The sequence below is a fragment of the Leopardus geoffroyi genome, chromosome C2 (genome assembly GCF_018350155.1).
Source record: "Leopardus geoffroyi isolate Oge1 chromosome C2, O.geoffroyi_Oge1_pat1.0, whole genome shotgun sequence".
In the NCBI taxonomy this organism is placed as follows: Eukaryota; Metazoa; Chordata; class Mammalia; order Carnivora; family Felidae; genus Leopardus; species Leopardus geoffroyi.
In genome coordinates, this window is record NC_059333.1 from 31,015,761 (window position 1) to 31,034,941 (window position 19,181).

General features: G+C 33.4%; 1 protein-coding gene across 21 annotated transcripts in view; it reads left to right on the forward strand.

The window, feature by feature from the left end:
- Positions 1-19,181, forward strand: part of ROBO2 (roundabout guidance receptor 2) — a 1,707,596-nt gene that overhangs the window by 1,618,584 nt on the left and 69,831 nt on the right. For all 21 annotated transcript variants that reach the window (XM_045501643.1, XM_045501648.1, XM_045501642.1 and 18 more), the window contains 3 exons: positions 5,809-6,040; positions 9,010-9,134; positions 11,391-11,562. In XM_045501643.1, the coding sequence (XP_045357599.1) occupies positions 5,809-6,040; positions 9,010-9,134; positions 11,391-11,562 (529 nt within the window). The remainder of the gene's footprint in view (positions 1-5,808; positions 6,041-9,009; positions 9,135-11,390; positions 11,563-19,181) is intronic.

Sequence of the window (19,181 nt, forward strand, 5' to 3'; positions counted from 1 at the left end):
AGGGAGCTGAGAAAGGAAAACTGGTTATGTTTCATCAGTTCTTAATTATATTTGAAGTATAAAGTAACATTAAAGAGAATTATTCCAGTGTCCCCTCAGTAATAAATCCATTGAACAAATCCAACTCAACAAACATTTTTTGTGGGCCAATTTTATACTAGATCTGGTGGAGAACTATCAAAAAAACACAAATCTACTGGAGAAAAACATGGAAATTCTTAATGACAATAGACAGGGATAAGAGCCATAGCAGGCATATATGTACCCTATAGAGAGGTTTCAATCAAAGAAGAAGTGATTAACTCTATCTTCAGGCACCAGAAAAGGCATCACCACTTATTTTCAACTATATGGGGAAATATGAAGGCATTATCATATTAGAACAGGAAAACCCAAAATAACATTTAAGGCTGGTTAGTGTACTTCTATAACTTTATAAAAGGAAGCCAATGTATTCAGGTTGAACAATATTCCCAATATCCCACACCTGTAAAAATAGGATTAGAATTTATTTACTTTAAATATACTTTTGTGTGCGTGTGTGTTTTTTTTTTTTACTTTAAAGATAAACTGTAGACAAATATATATTCAGAAAGCCTACCTTTTAATGGTGGAATTGATTTGGCATTAGGTCCTAGATGGGGACATTTTGTTACTTCTTAAGCCAGATCACATGATCAAAATTTTGGCCTATGAGTACAAAAGTGGATAACACTTCAACAACAATAAAACTAAGTATATAATAATTATTTAAGACTACATTGTTTCTGATTCCATTTTTAACATTATTTTGCATAGACTTATCCTGTTTTCTGTGTATAATGATTTCTGTTCTTCTACTCCCATGGAAGGAACATAATGACCTCATCATTTTTCCAGTGGCACAGGAAGGGTAGTATCTGACATGCCTCTTCCATCTCTCTGTAACTTTGGCCAAATATAAAACTAGAAAGCCAAGCAAATAGTTGTATTTTTAAAGCAGATTTTTCTTCAATCTCAATTGAGAAAGTCTCAGCTCTGTGGGGAGTTTTGAAAGGACTTCTTTTAAGCTGCTTCTAAATGTGGAAATTATTTGAGTAAGAATCAAAGTCATTATGTTTATGAAGTTAATCACTTTAAAAGTCACTGAGTTTAAAAGAATAAATCAAATTAGATCAAAATTGCAGGTCTGTAGTCTGGGAGTTCTTCCAGGAGAGGAACCTTGTCATATTCATCTCGGTGTCCCACGAAGCTTGTCATTATTAGTTTGCATATCTTTCTCTCTCATGAGTTTGGCTTCTGTGAGTCTGGAGTCCATGTTTTTCATTTTTGTGTTTTCATGGCAGAGCATCTATTACAGAATGCCCTTTCAATTACTGTCTGTTGAATGATCAGATCAGTTGTTTTAATACATTTTTATTTTTGTTTTAAAAAAGAAAGTGTTCAGTTATATCACAGGGTATTGTTCCCCACGAATCAGTAGTTACACATGAGGTAAGTGTGTATCTGAGAGGTAACTTTAGTGAAATAAAGTCAGACTGGGGGAGGGGTCAGTTGCTAAAGAAATTATAGCCAAATGTTTTACTTCCATGTCATATTTTCAACTGCTAAATGTACACGTTCTTTAAATTATTACACTGCGTGGATCCTGAGAAACTTAACAGAAGACCATGGGGGAGGGGAAGGGGAAAAAAAATTAGAAAGGGAGAGAGCCAAACCATAAGAGACTCTTAAAAACTGCGAATGAACTGAGGGTTGATGGGGGGTGGGAGGGAGGCGGGGTGGGGTGGGTGATGGGCATTGAGGAAGGCACCTGTTGGGATGAGCACTGGGTGTTGTATGGAAACCAATTTGACAATAAATTTCATGTTAAAAAAGAAATAAATAAAAATAAATAAATAAATTATTACACTGTTAGTATCTGAATTACAGATGTGATATTAGAGAAGAGAAATATATCCCCCAACCCATGTATTTAGATTTGGAGGCCAGCTGACGTGGTTTACCAAGGCTAATCTTGAAGTACCAGTAGTTAGTAATGGGTGCTTTCTAAAGATGACTGCTCTTATAATGAGGGTAGGCAAAAATTGTAGGAAAATGAATGTTTCACAAAGAAAATAGCAATAAATCTCTTATTTCATAAACAGTTATTCGTGTGTGTGTGTGTGTGTGTGTCTGTCTGTCTGTCTTGTTTTTGTTCAAGGACAAAAAGAACCACAGATCCTTTGCCCTTTAAACATCACAGCTACTGAAATTGAAAGTGTGCATTGGCAAACTAGAATTTCAGATCTCAGCTTAATCCAGCTCAGCCACTTAGCAGGCTTAGCTCATGAAAGAAAATTCACTTTGAATTTTCAATTGAGATGGATTTTTTTTTTAATTGAAAAGATGGTGGTAAGCATCTCACTTAAACATTTATGGGCATGCTGATTTGAGGGTCACATATGGACCTTTTTTTGTCTTTACCATATCCCTAACTTAACAAGGGTGCTCTGTCATTGTGCATCCCTACAACTTACAAAATTCTTTAACTTATAATAGCCATTTAATTGTATCTGGACCCATGTAATATGAATATTATTTGAGCAAATTAAGAAAACTGAGGCTCAACTGGGTGTTGTATGTAAGTGATGAATCACGGGAATCTACTCCCAAAGCCAAGAGCACACTATACGCACTGTATGTTAGCTAACTTGACAATAAGTTATATAAAAATAAATAAATAAATAAAACAATAGTTATCTCTAAAAAAAAAGAAAAGAAAACTGAGGCTTAGAAAATTTAAAAGGCTGAACTGTAGCTCATTTGGAACCTTCCTTGGAAGATGGAAACTTGCTTCATCCTTTGACTTTTTCCTGAAGACAACGCTTTTTTATTCCTGTTTCAGAAAATACAAATTTTTAAAATTCTGTAAACCCATGGTTTTGTGGCCAGACTCTGATTATCATCAACTCTAAAGAAAATCTTCCTTCTTATAAACAGAATTTTAATAAAATCAGTGACAAGCATATGGTTTAACTTGAAAATGACCACCTGTCAAAATGTGCTCTAAAAGTCAGTGGTACAGAACACATATCCAATACAAATCCCACCTAGTTTTTTAAAGGTAATGTTCGGCATCTTCATTTCTGCTTCCACCTGTAACAACAAATTTTCTTCTGAAAAGAATATTGCAACTGCACAAAACCAAGTTAAACTATTCAGTTATTAAGCAGGCCATGAGAATATACTGGTTAAACGCAATGTACACTGAAGTGAGCAAGACGATGCTGTGTAGTAAACATTAGCTTCATAAAGTCCCTAAAACACTTAATTAATGAAAACCAAACATGGATAAAACCAATTTACCCTGATTTACACACTCTCTTCATCTGGAAACAGCTGCTTAATGTTCTTCCTAAAAACACAGCTTGCTTCTTTCAGTATTAACAAGCTATTATTGTGAGTTATGTCTTTCTTTCAGTATATAAATTCACTTAAAGCAAATGCAGAAGTTTATAAAATGCCAGCTTAATGTTGTTTTAACATATGCTGCAAGGAATTTTTGAACATTGACAGTTTTGATTAAAGACATCTCTCTTTGGCTCTCATCAATTTAACTTTTGCTTTTGAGTTGCCTTGTTTGTAGTGTCAGAACAACTTCTGTGCTTCAAAAATTATGCCTGTTGGTACAAACACCAAGCATGGATAAGGATTCAAGATCATGAGCTTTGGCATCAGAGCTGGGATAACTTTTCTTGACATAATCTCAGAGGAGTATAGCACTAATTCCAGAAAGTCTTTGAGGGTTAGATGGAGGTGGATGAAGGAAGTTGTTAAGACTTAGCTAGACATAGAAACACATATGTTCAGCCCACCGGCTTCATGGATTCTCTAGCTTGGACGTTCTAAATATAGAAAAATGCCCCTTTGTTCCACTATATTTTGATTGAGGTTCTGTGTTTTAAAATTTTCTGCTTCACTTAAAGATAATTGTTAAATGCAGCAACTAAAAAATAAATGTTAGAAGTTAATACATAAGGGAATACCTTTTATTCATGTGTTAATAGTTGGATGAAAAAGTTTTTAAAAAGTTGAAATAACCATTTTCCTTCTCATCTTCTCTATTTCTTCTCTCTCAACTTTTCCTAAAATGAGGTCCTTCCATCTCTTCTCCATTAAGTTTTATACTTTATTTGACAGTGAAATATGTCAAGTTAAAGGCTTCTTAGAATGTGGCTATTAAACTATAATCTATGGAAAATTAATTGAAGAAGGTGCTGTGATTGTTATTTTTAAATCAAGCAATTCTTACAAAAAATGTCATTAAAAATATTTAAAAAGCTAAAAATCCTCTTCTCCCTGAAAATGAAACAATGGTAAAACTCTAATAGAGATTATTTAATGAATGTATAAGGAGAACATGTTTTATTTGTAGGTTCCATTTTTTATGTATTCAGTGTTCATGTAATTATTATGAGTGAACAATAGAGCTTCTTCAAATTTTTATCTGGTATGAGTTTTCAGAGTCAAAATTTCAGATTTTCATTCAAAACAGCTGCTTATTCTCTGTACTTTTAAGTGAATGAAGGGATCAAGAAAGTTATCAAATTGTGCCAATAGTGGGTCTATTCGAGGAGCTAGAAACTGGTAAATTAATTAGTCTTTCATTTAATAATTTGCTAGTGGGTAGGAGTTTTTCATATGCCTTTTTAAAGTTTGTTTATTTATTTTGAGAGAGGGAGAGGGAATGAAAACAGAAGAGGGGCAGAGAGAAAGAGGGATCAATCAAGATTCCACACTTGTCAGCACAGAGCTCTATGCAGGGCTCGATCCCACAAACTGTGAGATCATGACCTGAGCCTAAATTGAGAGTCAGTCACTCAACTGACTGAGCCACTCAGATGCCCCTTCATATTCCTTTAAAACAGATGCTCTAGCTTCACAATTCCCAGTCTTCTCATATACTTCCTCCAGCCATAGGAGTGTTTGTTTGCTTGTTTGTTTTAGAGAGAGAGAGAATCTTAGGCAGGTGCCACACTTAGCATGGAGTCTGATGCAGTGCTCGAACCCACGCCCCTGGAGTCATATCCTGACCTCAAATGAAGAGTTGGATGCTAAACCTACTGAGCCACCCAGGCAGCCCACCATAGAAATTTTATACATGCTGTTTCTACACTTCTTCCTCAGGAATAATTTATCCTACTTTCCTTGCAGATCCCAGCACTTGCTCTTTTTCAGGGAAATGCTTTCTCCCCTTCCTGATTCTGTCAACTTCTTCTCTACTCCAGGTTTTCCTAGCTCCTTGTCCATCTCATTCACAGCATTTTTTAATGTGTATTAGTTATAAATGTAGTTTGACCAGTAACTTGATTAGTAGGAGTTCAAGAAAGGTTTTGAGTGAGTAAAGACGTTAGTGAATGGACAAAAGGTAAGAATGGAAGTTCCTGAGAAGCAGCACATTACATATCCATTCATAAAAATGGGAACTGTTGAATATAGGAAGAGGATGGACGGATGAGAAATGAAGCTAGACAAATCAGCAGGTCTGGGCTTTATCAGACCTTTGTGCTACTTTAAGGAATTTGAATTAACTAAGTAGATATCTTAGATACTATGGAGTAGTTTAAACAGGAGAGAGAGTTGTTCCACTCTTCCTTTTGGGAATAATAACTTGAGGGCCATGTGAATTCAGAACTGGAATTGGATACAAGAAGCAGGAAGATAAATTACCAAGCAGTGGTGTCACCCAGATGAGAGTTGAAGACTGAAGTAGGTACAAGAGAAATGAGGATGGGTTCATTGTCATATCTAAAATGTTTCCATTTGGTTTTATGCTGTGTTTTTCAGGTTGATCGCCAGCCCCAGTTTATTCAAGGCTATCGAGTGATGTATCGTCAGACTTCAGGCCTGCAGGCTACATCAGCATGGCAGAATTTAGATGCCAAAGTCCCAACCGAGAGAAGCGCTGTCTTAGTCAACCTGAAAAAGGGGGTGACTTACGAAATTAAAGTTCGACCATATTTTAATGAGTTCCAAGGAATGGATAGTGAATCTAAAATAGTTCGTACTACTGAAGAAGGTCAGTTTTTAGATTTCTAACAAAAGGCAAACTTAAAACATAACGAAGGCAATTTCTGTTGAAGTTCTAATTTATCACCTACCTTAGAAGAATATCAAGAGAGGATATAAAAAGTGAATTCAGGAAGTGTCATTTTCTCCTTTTTCTGAGAATCCCACAGAATCTGAGAGATTTTTAAAAATGGCATTTAAGTAATGTGAATTTTTCTTCAGTAAACATTTACTCCAAAGTTTGTCAGTACAATGGAATTTGATTATGATATTGTCCCATATTATTTTTCTTAATATGGATTGAGTTCATTTGGCTTCATTAAGGGACAGGCTACTGGAAACTCAAGAACACAGGCTATTCATTGTCTTTTTTTTTCTGACGTACCAGAGCATTACATTGTTTTTTTATTGTTTGTTTGTATGTTCTGTTTTGTTTTGTTTTTTATAAGCCTCCTTCCCTGTGGGCTCTGCCAGTCTGACTCCTAATTTCTCATTCAGAAGGCCACTTGCATGTTTGCAATAGCATTCTTATTAGTGACGTTCCCTCCCCCTCCCCCATTTAGAAATTGTCTTGCACACAGATACTTTAAAGTCAATCTGTGATGGACGTGAAATTAACGTGGTTTTGAATCAGTCATTTGCCAGTGTCCCCTTCACTAAACGAGAGGCTTATAATATATGGTACTATCAAAGTACAAAAAATCGGATGCCAAGTACAATAACCCCCTCCTTTTCTGCTTTTCTACTAATTTTATTTGCACAGCTCTGTAAAAAGCCATTGTTTATAAATCTATATGAGAACAACTTAAGAAAATGTATGTAAGTTGCTTATGCTAATGTAGATGTTCATGTTTGACAAAAGAGCTGTTAAGTTATACATACCTTCTAATCAGCATCCCAGTGAAAATGTTATGTTCACATTGGTTTACAATGTGATACACTGACATGGGCCGTAGTACTTATCTTAAAGATACCATTAATCTGGGGCGCCTGGGTGGCGCAGTCGGTTAAGCGTCCGACTTCAGCCACGTCACGATCTCACGGTTCGTGAGTTCGAGCCCCGCCTTAGGCTCTGGGCTGATGGCTCGGAGCCTGGAGCCTGTTTCCGATTCTGTGTCTCCCTCTCTCTCTGCCCCTCTCCCGTTCATGCTCTGTCTCTCTCTGTCCCAAAAATAAATAAAAAACGTTGAAAAAAAATTTTTTAAAGATACCATTAATCTACTTGTACGATATGTAAAGAAAAAATTCCTAAAAATTAATAATATCTTCATCCACCGTTAAAATTTACTTTATATTGAAAATATGTAGTACTCCTGAGTGCCGTGGGCGAATTTGATACAGAATGCTATAGTTGAAGCCTACTTCCTTCCACAAATAAATCTCACCATAGTGAGACTTTTCCTCTCGACTAGACATTTGGCACCATTCGGTATGCATTCATTTCCAACGCATGTGGCCTTCGGAAGGTAAAAAACGGGAACTCAGCTGGGGTGCATGTGGGAATGACAAGCAGTGATTTGGGCTCTTCCACATCTGTAGAAAGAAGCTGAGCCCTGGAATAACTGACCTGTCAGGAGAGTGGGAATGATGTTCTCTCTAAGCAGGCAGCAAGGCAAATGAGAAAGTAGTTTTCAAAAGTGTTATTTTTCAATGCACCACGACACTGGTGAACACGTGGTTGGATTTATATCATTGTGCCCTATGTTGGAGCAATGTTATCATATAGAGGAATAATAAAGAGTGGTATTGTGCTACCATGTCTGTGTATATCCAATATGGTCATACCATATCCAAATATATGGTCATACCTCAGTGACAAATTTACTAAACGTGGGAGATTTTATCAATAGGCTTTTAAAATATCTTTTACCGTTCAATTGTACATATGTTCAAAGGATTAAACTCTAGAGTTATGAAAGCATTGATCCTTTTACACAGAAATCCTTTAATGCCACAAAATTCTTTGATTTTTGTTTCAACTGGTATTTCATTTTGTTTTTCCTACTCAGAGATTTACTGAAAATTGATAAAATTCCTGTAAATCAGTATTTTTCAGCTCTCAGATAGACTGGAGAGCAGATGCTGCAGTCTAAAATCAGAAATTTTTTTCTCACTCATCTTTTCTCAGTATGATTATAATTAGTTATAGGAGAAACCATAAAGAATGAGAAGTATAGGAAATTAAAACCTATCCATTTCACATCTGACCCAACATGAACTGTTTTCATTTATAACTTCAGAAAGTCTTTCCCATCTATATAAGTTTTAAATCTTACGTTATGAGACTATGTATATGTTAATTATTTTTCCCAATATGAAAAAAAGTATATTTTCTTATATTGGTGAAATTTATTGCTGTGTTTCTAATTTTATTTATTAAACACAAAATAAAACAAAACAAAAAGACTGTCATTAATGACACCATTCAGAGAAAACATTTGATGACAATTTGAGGAATGCATCCTCTCAGAATACTTTTGAAAGGGGTGTTTTGTTTTGTTTTGTTTTGTTTTTTTCCAGAAAGAGAGCCTATTGGAGTCAAAGAACCAAAGTTCTATAGCCAGACATCCCTGGGTTCAAATTCTGCCTTGGTGTTTGACTTAGACAGCTCTCTTCTTAGACAGTACTCTCTTCTTTCCTTTTCTGTAAAACTGAGATAAGAGTTGTTTTTACTTCTTGAGGTTAGTGTGATAATTAAATATGACACTTAGCTCAGCGCTGGGCATACAGAAAACACTCATTAGAATGTAAGTTGTTAAATTTATTATTGAGCACATATTAACACAGCTGTTGTATTTACTTTAAATCTATCCATTATATTTAGAGGACATTAAAAAAAACTGTCACTGTTGAATAATACATGCAAATTCAGAACTACTGGAAACCAGACCTCATGCTACTTATCCTCATATTCTGTAAGCGGCATTAATGCACATCAAGACTTACAGTTTGTGTTTATTCTAATTATTTCCTCTGCAGCCCCAAGTGCCCCTCCACAATCTGTCACTGTGCTGACAGTTGGAAGCCACAATAGCACAAGTATTAGTGTTTCCTGGGATCCTCCTCCTCCAGACCATCAGAATGGAATTATCCAAGAATACAAGGTAGGGCCTGAGTGAAGAAGAAAGGCTCACAGAGAAGCTTCTCAAAGAAGTCTCAGTGTCACATGCGTGAAGCATGTCTCCAAAGGCTCTCTGATTGAGTCTGTGTATAACGTAATTTTTATATTGTTTTATGACAGGTAAAGAAACAAATGCATAAGGAGTTAGAAACGAACCCCAAGACACAGATACACAAACTCATTTGGACTAGTAAACCGTAACAGTGGAGTGTTTGGTTTTTGGTCTTTGGTTTTTTTAGTATGGCATGATTTCAGAACCTCAAAGATTTAGAGAGATTGGGTTCAAGAGTGGGTAGTGAAACTCTCCTTCCAGAAACTTCCTGTATTATTGTTATTAACTTTCTTTGTAATGGGCCTTAGCAAGGATATGTTTAAACTGTGGTCTCATAAAAAGATGCTTCCAAGGTTTAGAAAGTTGGAGGCGGAGGCTCCTGATAAATTTGTTGCTGTTTAGAAACAATATACATCCATTGTCTTTTTGCCATCGTTTGATGTTTAAGAGACAGAAGAAGTCTAACTTTGAGAAATAAAATTTTGATTAGCTGTGATGTGATTAGAACACATACAACAGTAAAACACCTCATTAAACCTTATAAAAATTCAAAACTATGATTTTTGCTATTAATAGTTATTTATGGAATTTTGAAAATTAACATGCTAGATAGATCTATTAGAATAGTAAACTAGACACCCCACCTCACCCCAAAAGTTTATAGCTGTTATGTAAAATGAAGATGAATAATTGCACTGAAATCATTGCAGATTGAATTCTGTTATTTCTAATAAAAAATAATACATTCAAAATAGAATTTTCCTAAGTTAAATGTTAACTTACTGGAACGAGCAATGTACAGAAGCACTTACTCTAAAATTATTCCCATCACTTTATAAAGAAACATGTGTGTGAAATATAAGTTTTACAATAGCATAATTATAATTATAAATATATATATGACATTTTACAAGGATTAGAGCACATCGTTTTAAGAGCAAAGTATGATCTATTCTTGTGCATGCGTGCGTGCATGTGCGCGCGCGCGCGAGTGCGTGTGTGTGTGTGTGTGTGTGTGTGTGTGTGTGTTTTAATGAAGTTAAGATTATACTTTTGTATTATCTGGAACTAATTTTAAGTAAAATTACATTGACTTAAATACTGATTTTGATTATAACATGATAAAATTTGTCCTAAATTGTAACCTTTCTCACTCATATGAGATTGCCTTATTTTGGTAACAAAGTGTATATTTTGGTGAGGCCTAAATATTCCTACATTAGTAATTTAGATATCATTGTGCAAATAAAAGAAATATACAGTTTACAAGAATTATTTTAAATAAAAAGTCAGGAATTTACCCATTTCAGGAACAAACTATGTGTGTTCCCAATTATGTGTCTATATGTAGATTATGAAATACTGTGTGTTATGAATACAATATATGTTCACAGTGTAATTCTTTTTGTAATGAATTTGACAGTAAAAAATCCCCATATCTCAGATAAAAGGTATGCCTTAAAATGTGATTCTTATTTGTGGTAAAAGCCTAGGTTCTCTCACATCAGTGTTTAAAGACTTTTCACCACTTTGTTCTCATGCATGTGTATGTGTGTGTGTACATATGTTTTGATCAATATTAAGATTTATTACTGTCGATGTAAATACTGGCTTTAATTTCATCTCAGTCAATACTTATAACTTAGGTCAATTAATCTTGTTAACTACTTCTGGGTAAGTTAATATTTTCTTAAATAAAATATAAATTACTTAGATGTGTGCCTATATACCTTGGATATTACAACTCATAATCACTGTATTTTAATAGATTATATGCATAATAAATCTTGATAAATAAATTAAGTAGAGGAGTTTATGTGTTTTAATCCATACCCGAATGTTGTGTGTAACCAAAGACCACTTTACAGAAGTGTTAAAAGAATCATTGTGTGATGAGCGTTCAGTGTTGATTATAAGGTATAAAGGAACATAGCATAGTTTTAGCTTCCCTTATTGTTCTTCTTTTTTTTATTATTGTTCTTCCTTTAATACACACACATGCACACACACACACACACAAACACGCATACACATATATAAATAAACTGCAAAATTAGGCTCTCAAAAATGTCATTTACAAATATTTCTATAAGCCTAGAGAATAGATTGGTTACTACTAAAAAATATTTCAATTTAACAAAAAGGATAATTTTATATTCTTTTGTTATTCATTTTACATTTTTATAGATCTGGTGTCTGGGGAATGAAACACGATTCCATATCAACAAAACTGTGGATGCAGCCATTCGATCTGTCATAATTGGTGGATTATTCCCAGGTATTCAATACCGGGTAGAGGTTGCAGCTAGTACCAGTGCAGGGATTGGAGTAAAAAGTGAACCGCAGCCGATAATAATTGGTAAGTACCAGTGTGTGTAGGTTTTTTTAACCTATATCCTAAGAGTGGATATGCAGCAATGATTGAGAGGGTGCCCTCATCATATAGGCAAATAGGCTGACTCACTAGGGCTTCTTGAAGAAATCATTAGCAATTTCTTGTGCTCTTAAGATTCCCACAAACTTCTTTAAATTATTAGCACTAAGTCTTTAAATGCTGAAAGTTAATTTGAAAATAATTTTCAATCAGTAATTTCATGAATAATTTTGATGCCGTTGAAATATAATAGGAAATGAGGCAGTTACTGAAAAAAAAATGCATTATGTTTCAAACCTGCATACTTCCTTTTAGCCAGGAAAATGTCAAAATTTAACCAGAAACATGCCAGAAGAAACTTTTTAATCGGAGGATATTATCCTGAAGAAGAAATCCCTATTTTTTTTTTAAGTTTACTTATTTATTTTGAGAGAGAGTGAGAGAGCTGAGGAGGGCAGAGAGAGAGGGAGATAGAGAATCCCAAGCAGGTTCTTCCTTGTAAGGGCAGAGCTCGATGCAGGGTTCAAACCAACAAACCCTGAGATCACGACCTGAGCCTAAATCAAGAGTCACACACTTGACCTACCGAGCCACCCAGGTGCCCCAAGAAGAACTGCCTTTCAAATCTACTATCATCATTACAGAACATTTTTCCCTAGTAGCATTGTGTTTGCCTGTTCTTGAAATACATCTAAGTGGAATCAGACAAAATATAATAATATGTGTCTAACTTTCACTAAACAATGTGTTTTGAGATTTACCCAGGTTTGCAATTCATATGTGTTATTTCTGAGCAGTATTCAGTCTGGTGAATGTATCATATTTTGTTTCTCTGCTTTTCTCCTGAGAGAGTGAACATTCTTGTGTAAGTCTTTTTGAGGACATACGTTTTTATTTCCTTTAGAGAAACATTTAGAAGTGGCATTTCTGGGTAATAGGATTGACATAGTGTATAAAAACCTGCAAACACTTTTTCATATTGTTGTATAATTTTATACTCTCATTAACAAAGAATATGACTTTCACTTTTTGTACATTTACATTATTTGAAGTTGCCAGTCCATAATTTTAGTTATTCTAATGAGTTTAAAAGACTACCTCACTGTCGTTTAAACGTCAATATTCTTTGATAGCTTGTGATGGTGAACAATTTTACATGTGTTTATTGGCCATTTGCATATTTTCTTATGTAAAATTTCCAAATCTCTGCCTTTTTAAAATTGAATTGCTTGTCTCTTGTTACTGGGTAGAAGAAGTTATATTCTGAGTACAGATCTTTGTCATATATTTGTATTGCAAATATTTTCTCCTGGTCTATGGATTTATTTTCTTAATAGTGTCTTTTGATCAGCAAATTTTTAAATTTTAGTGAACAACAATTTACCACATTTTTTCTTTTATGTGTAGTGCTTTCTAAGAAATTGTGTCTTACCTACAGATACCAAAGACATTTTCTTATATTTTCTTCTAGCAGCTTTATAATTTTAGCTCTTACAATTATGTCTATAATTCATCTTAAAGTAATTGCATGTGGTTTGAGGTTTGAGGCTTATTTATTTTATTTTAATAAGTATATCATCCCATGGTTTATTAAACTTTCCCTATTTGATTTTTTATACTATTATAAGTATGTTTGTAAAATTTCCTTTTCTAACTGTTCTAAATTATATATAAAGTTAATTTTATATATTGCCCTTTTATCTTTTGACCTTACTCACTTCACTTATTTATTTTAATAGTTGTGACATATTTTTCTGAGTGTATTCAAGTAATATTCTATCTCTTTTCTTATTTGTTTTAATATGGTAAATTCTATTGTATTGTTTTAAAGGTGAATAAATCTTGCACTTGTTTCTGGGTTAAATCCCACATGGTCAAAATATGTTTTTTGTAGATACTACTGGATCTAATTGCTAACATCTGGTAAAAAAAAAAAAAAATTTGCATCCATGTTCGTGAGGGATAGTGATCAATAGATTTATTTTCTTCTAATGTCTTTGTCAGGTTTTAGAATCAGAGTGTTTAGCTTTGTAAAAGGGATTGGGAAGTATTCCTTTCTCTACTATAGTCTGCAAGAGTTTTTGTAGGCCTTTTAATTATTTTTTCCTTAAATACTTTGTCAAAATCAGTGATAATATCTGTGCCTAGAGGTTTTTTTTTTGTGGATTCTATTTATATTTATGAATTTACATTTATTTAGAATTTTATTAGTCCTGTATTGGTTGTGATAAATGGACATTTGGTTTTGAATTTGTCTAATGCATCTAAGTTGTTGAATTTATAATCATATGCTTATTTGCACTACCTCCTTATTTATAATACACTTAATTGTGATGATTGCAGGATGTGTGGTAATGTCATCTCTTTTATGCTTAAATGATGAGAATTTGTGTTCTCTTTTTTTTCCTCCATTTTTTTTTGCTCCCTCCCCTTCAATGTCAAGCTGTCTTGATATGGATTTATCAATGTTATTAATCTTTTCAAAGTAGAAACTTTTGACTTTGCTATTTTCTTTCTGATTAATTTCTGCTCTTTTTTCTTCTACTTACTTTTATGTTGCTTTTTAAGATAGATATTTATATCAATGATTTGGACCTTTCTTCTTTTCTAATATGGATATATAAAGTTATACATTTCTTGCTAAACACATGTTCAGCTGAATCTTACACATTTTGAGGTGTTATATTTCCATTTATCACAATGTTGAAAATACTTTTCACTTCCCCAAAGGACTTTTTTTACTTTGTAGAGGTTATTTGGAAGCATATCATTATATTTCCAAATGTTTGGGGATTTTTCAGATAGGTTTTTCTTTATGATTTATAATTTAATTCCAATAGTTCAGGGAATGTATATTGTATGAATTTAGGCTTCAAATATGGAGACTCATTTTATGGCCCAGCATTTGGTCTTAATGAATGTTCCTTGTGCACTTGAAAAGTATGTATATATTTCTGTTCTACAGTGGAATGTTCTATAAATGTCATGTCAAATTAGTTGGTAGTATTATTTAGGTCGTTACTGATTTTCTACCTATTGATTCTTTCAATCAATAAGAAAAGAGTCTGGAAATTTATTGTAATTAAAGATTTGGGTATTTCTCATTTCCATCTATATGTTTTTGTTTTTTACTACTCCTTTTAAGTGAATACATTTTAGGGTTGTTATATCTTATTAATGAACTTACCCTTTATCACAATGGAATACCCCACTTTATAAGCCAGTAATATCTTTTTCCAGAAATTTAGTTTGTCTTATATTAGTATAGCTATACTAATAGCTAATTATCTTATAAGTGTTATATAGCTATAGCTATACTAATAGCTAATTATCTTATAAGTGTTTGTATGGCTTGTGTTGTTTCCATCCTTTTACAGAGAAACTGTACATTTCTGTTATTTAAACTGCATGTTAACTCTTTTTTAAATTCAATATGACAGTCTTGGGGCACCTGGCTAGCTCAGTTGGTTAAGCATCTGACTTCAGGTCAGGTCATGATCTCATAGTTGGTGAGTTAGAGCCCTGCATCAGGCTCTGTGCTGACAGCTAAGAGCCTGAATACTGCTTCAGATTCTGTGTCTCCCTCTCTCTTTGCCCCTCCCCTGTTCATGCGCTCTCTCTCTCTCTCTCTCTCTCTCAAAAATGAACATTTAAAAAGTTTTTAAAAATATGACAATCTTTTAATTGGAATGCTTACACCATTATCTTTAATGTAATCAGTGATGTGTTTTGGCTTAGAATTACCATCTTGCTATTTGTTTTCTAACTCTATTCCTGTTTTCCTAAGTTCCCAATTTCATTTGGATGAATTAAATAATTCTCTATATTATAGTTTATATCCACTATTTTTTAAAAAATGGTTACTCTAGGATTTGCCTATAAGGATCTTAAAAAATATAATCCCATTTTCCTTGCTCTCAATATTTTTCTATTGTTAAAATTTTACTCTTATACATATAATAAACACCAATATACAAACTAAGGTATTACTTTTTGCTTCACTTTAAATCATTAATTCTCTTTTAAGTAAATTAAAACTAAAGAAAGTATTTTATGTTACTCATTTTTTTTCAGATATTTTGTTCCATAAATTCAATTTCCTTAATGTCCCTGAATTCCTCTATTTCTTTAACTTAGCCACATTTGACCAAAAGCTATGAAAATAATATGATCTCCCTTGTTTATTTCCCTTTTTTCACAATGCTTCCCTTTTGTTTTACATATTTGCTTAGTTTTCTACTTATTTATGGTGAGATTACATGTCCCATACCTGTTATTTCTTTCTGGGCAGAAATGAAAATATCCAGTGAATTATTAATTTTATATAATACACTTTTGTGTTCTACTATTTCCATTGTTCTTCTTTTACATTTTCATCCCTCATATATTCGTTTATAATGACTCTATTAATTTAAGTCCATGAACATATTGTAATAGCCATTTTAATGTCCTTGTCTCCTAATTTCAACATGTGTATCATCTTATGGTCTGTTTCTATTGATTACCTTTTCTCTTGACCTTTGGTCATTTTTTTCCTGTTGTTTGTGCCTCTTTCTTTCTTTCTTTCTTTCTTTCTTTCTTTCTTTTGCTGTTATTTTGCTTGTTTTTGCGTGTTTAGTATTTTTTTGCTGTATACTAGATATTGCAGATGCATACCATAAAATTTTGTGATCTTCTAAAGAAAGTTGGGTTTTGTTCTAAAGTAAGTTATGTTACTGGCTGATCATCTTGATCTTGTGGTGGTTTGGATTTTACATTTGTTAGTATAGGGCTGTTTATATTTGACCTTATTATCAAGCAAAATCTCAACATGATCTTTTCTTCTAAATCATGGCTCTCAAGAGGGTTCAGTGAAAAACCTAATATGTTTATCTGTTTTCCCAACTTGATGAAATTTGAGGTTTGAACACAATCTTTGCAGTGGACATCTGTTGAAAGTCTGTTTAGCCTTTTCAGCTTTCTAGCTTTTGATTTTCATGAGATGTTTGGAATCTTCATTCTTCATGCAACTAAGGGTTAACCTTAGGATTCTGCAGGGGTGGGGGGAGGCGAAGGGTGTCGATTGGGGATTTGGGAATATCATTTTCCTGTGGCTCTTTCACATGGCTTCCCAGTGAAATTTTTCAGTCATTCTGTCATTTCAGAACACTATCCTCTGACACCTCAGACCAGTACAATTGAGGATTGCAACTTGGGTCCTAGCTGCCCAGTACTGTAGGGATTGAAATCTTCAAGGGGAAAAGAAAGCCCCAAAAGTACAGATTTCCGTAGAGTTCTCTGCTTTCAAGGGATAAATCCTTTTAGTTCTTTCTGCTTTCATTTGGTTATTAGTATCTTTAATTCTTAAAAAAATACTCTTCCTAGAGTTTACATATTTTAAGAATATTTGCTGAGAGTTTGGTACAGTGGAATGTCTCAGGGAGCACCAGAGTGGTTCAGTTGGTTAAATGTCTGACTTTAGCTGAGGTTATGATCTCATAGGCTGTGAGTTCAAGCCCTTCATTGGGCTCTCTGCTGTCAGCATAAAGCCCACTTCAAATCCTCTGTCCTTCCTCTCTCTGTCCGTCCCTTGCTCTCTCTCTCACTCTCTCTCTCTCTCCCTGTTTGAAAAATCACATTAAAAAAAAAGAATATGCCAGTTCCATTGATTTCTGTTTGTTTTATTTTTGAAATGATACACACAGAGCACACTGCCAATTTCTGGAAAATTGTTTCTTATTACAAAGTATTTATTGAACATGAAGAGATTTAACATTCAGTCATATTGTTGATTTTTTATATCCTCCAAGTTTTTGTTCTTTTATATATTAAAAGAATTAAAGAGAAAAGTTATAGTATTAACTTTCCTTTAAATTGCCTTCCCTTTCTTAATTAGTCATACAGACTGAATTAATTTCTTAACCTGAGGGGAACCTACAGTCTTGCCCTTCTGAGATTTTCTAAAATAAATTGGAATAAGAGAAAAATACAGGTACACCCAAAAGGATTTAACTGACATATGTGTGTGTGTGTGTGTGTGTATACATATATATAATGTGTGTATGCATATATATATATATGCAATTAATTTTTCCCTGAAAAAATGTTTATGAAATATCTTTAAAAAGCATTGTTTTCTATGAGAAACAGATAAGTAAACAAAGCTTTAAGGTTTTTCTCCTCTCTCATGCATATATGAAATGTAATATGTCTAATTCAAAGATTATCAAGTATCTATATTTTTATTTCCTGTTTTTTTTCTATTACCTTTATTAATAAGTAAAATTCTCAAGCAAGGGAAGGTTTTTTTTTCTTTTTTGTAGGACTACTTGTGTTGTTCCCCATATTTGGGGGATTTATTATACTTGGAAGCAAGTACAACATTACAAGAATACCATTTAACCAAGCTCATGTGATGTCAATTAAGAATTTTAACAATTGTATAGTAATTTTATTTTATTTTATTTTATTTTTAATATATGAAATTTATTGTCAAATTGGTTTCCATAAAACACCCAGTGCTCATCCCAAAATATGCCCTCTTCAATGCTCATCACCTACCCTCCCCTCCTTCCCACCCCCCATCAACCCTCAGTTCGTTCTCAGTTTTTAAGAGTCTCTTATGCTTTGGCTGTCTCCCACCCTAACCTCTTTTTTTTTCCTTCCCCTCCCCCATGGGTTTCTGTTAAATTCCTCAGGATCCAATTTGTATAGTAATTTTAAAAAAAGAAAGCTAATTTAGAGTATTTTAAATCAAAAATAAAGTTTTCTTAAATTTCTATCATTTTAAAAGGACTGTGTTCAAATGTATAGCTAGTACCTTTTGGGTTATTTTAATGTATCATATAACTGTTTCCAAATTTTCTATGAATAAAAACATGTAATAAACACTATTTCTATCTTCTGTTCAAGCAGCTAGAATATGCAATATTCAAGCTATAATCAAATAGAATTGAAAATAAATACATGCACTCACACATAAAAACACATGCATGCACACACACGCACAATTCAATGCAGAAAAGGCTATTCGTCCTCAAGAGATTTATTTCTTTTTAATATCTACTGTTGTACGGAAGAAGCCTTTAATTGTTTCTTTAATTACTCCAGCACGTCTACCTTAACATCTTGTCTGATAACCTTATCTACACAACTGTTATTCCTTAGTTGAAAAGTGATTTAGGATGGCTAATCTCTTTTTCTGTTTCAATTTGTGCTTTCTCTATTTTCTAGTCAGTACTAGAAACAGCATTCAAAGGGACTCAAGCTCTACCACACTTCCACTTTGCTTTAATTAAATCATGTGTTGGCATTTGATGTAATTTATGGCTGATAACTTTAGATTTGTCTCATACCAGACTATGCACAGTTTCATCTATTTCTTCTCAGTTTAGTTTTCATTCCAGAAAGTTCCATTAAGGGAATATTAAAATATTGTATAAAGATAATAAATAGCCTTACACAAGTTTAAAGGCAATATTGTTCTTTTGTCTGTATTTTCCACTGGTAAGATGACTTTTACCTCAAAGTGTCCATAGTTCTGTACTGTTGCATTTACAGATACAGAAATGCAACCACATATATTTACATATGTAAGCATCAAAGAGTATGCCATGTAACAAATT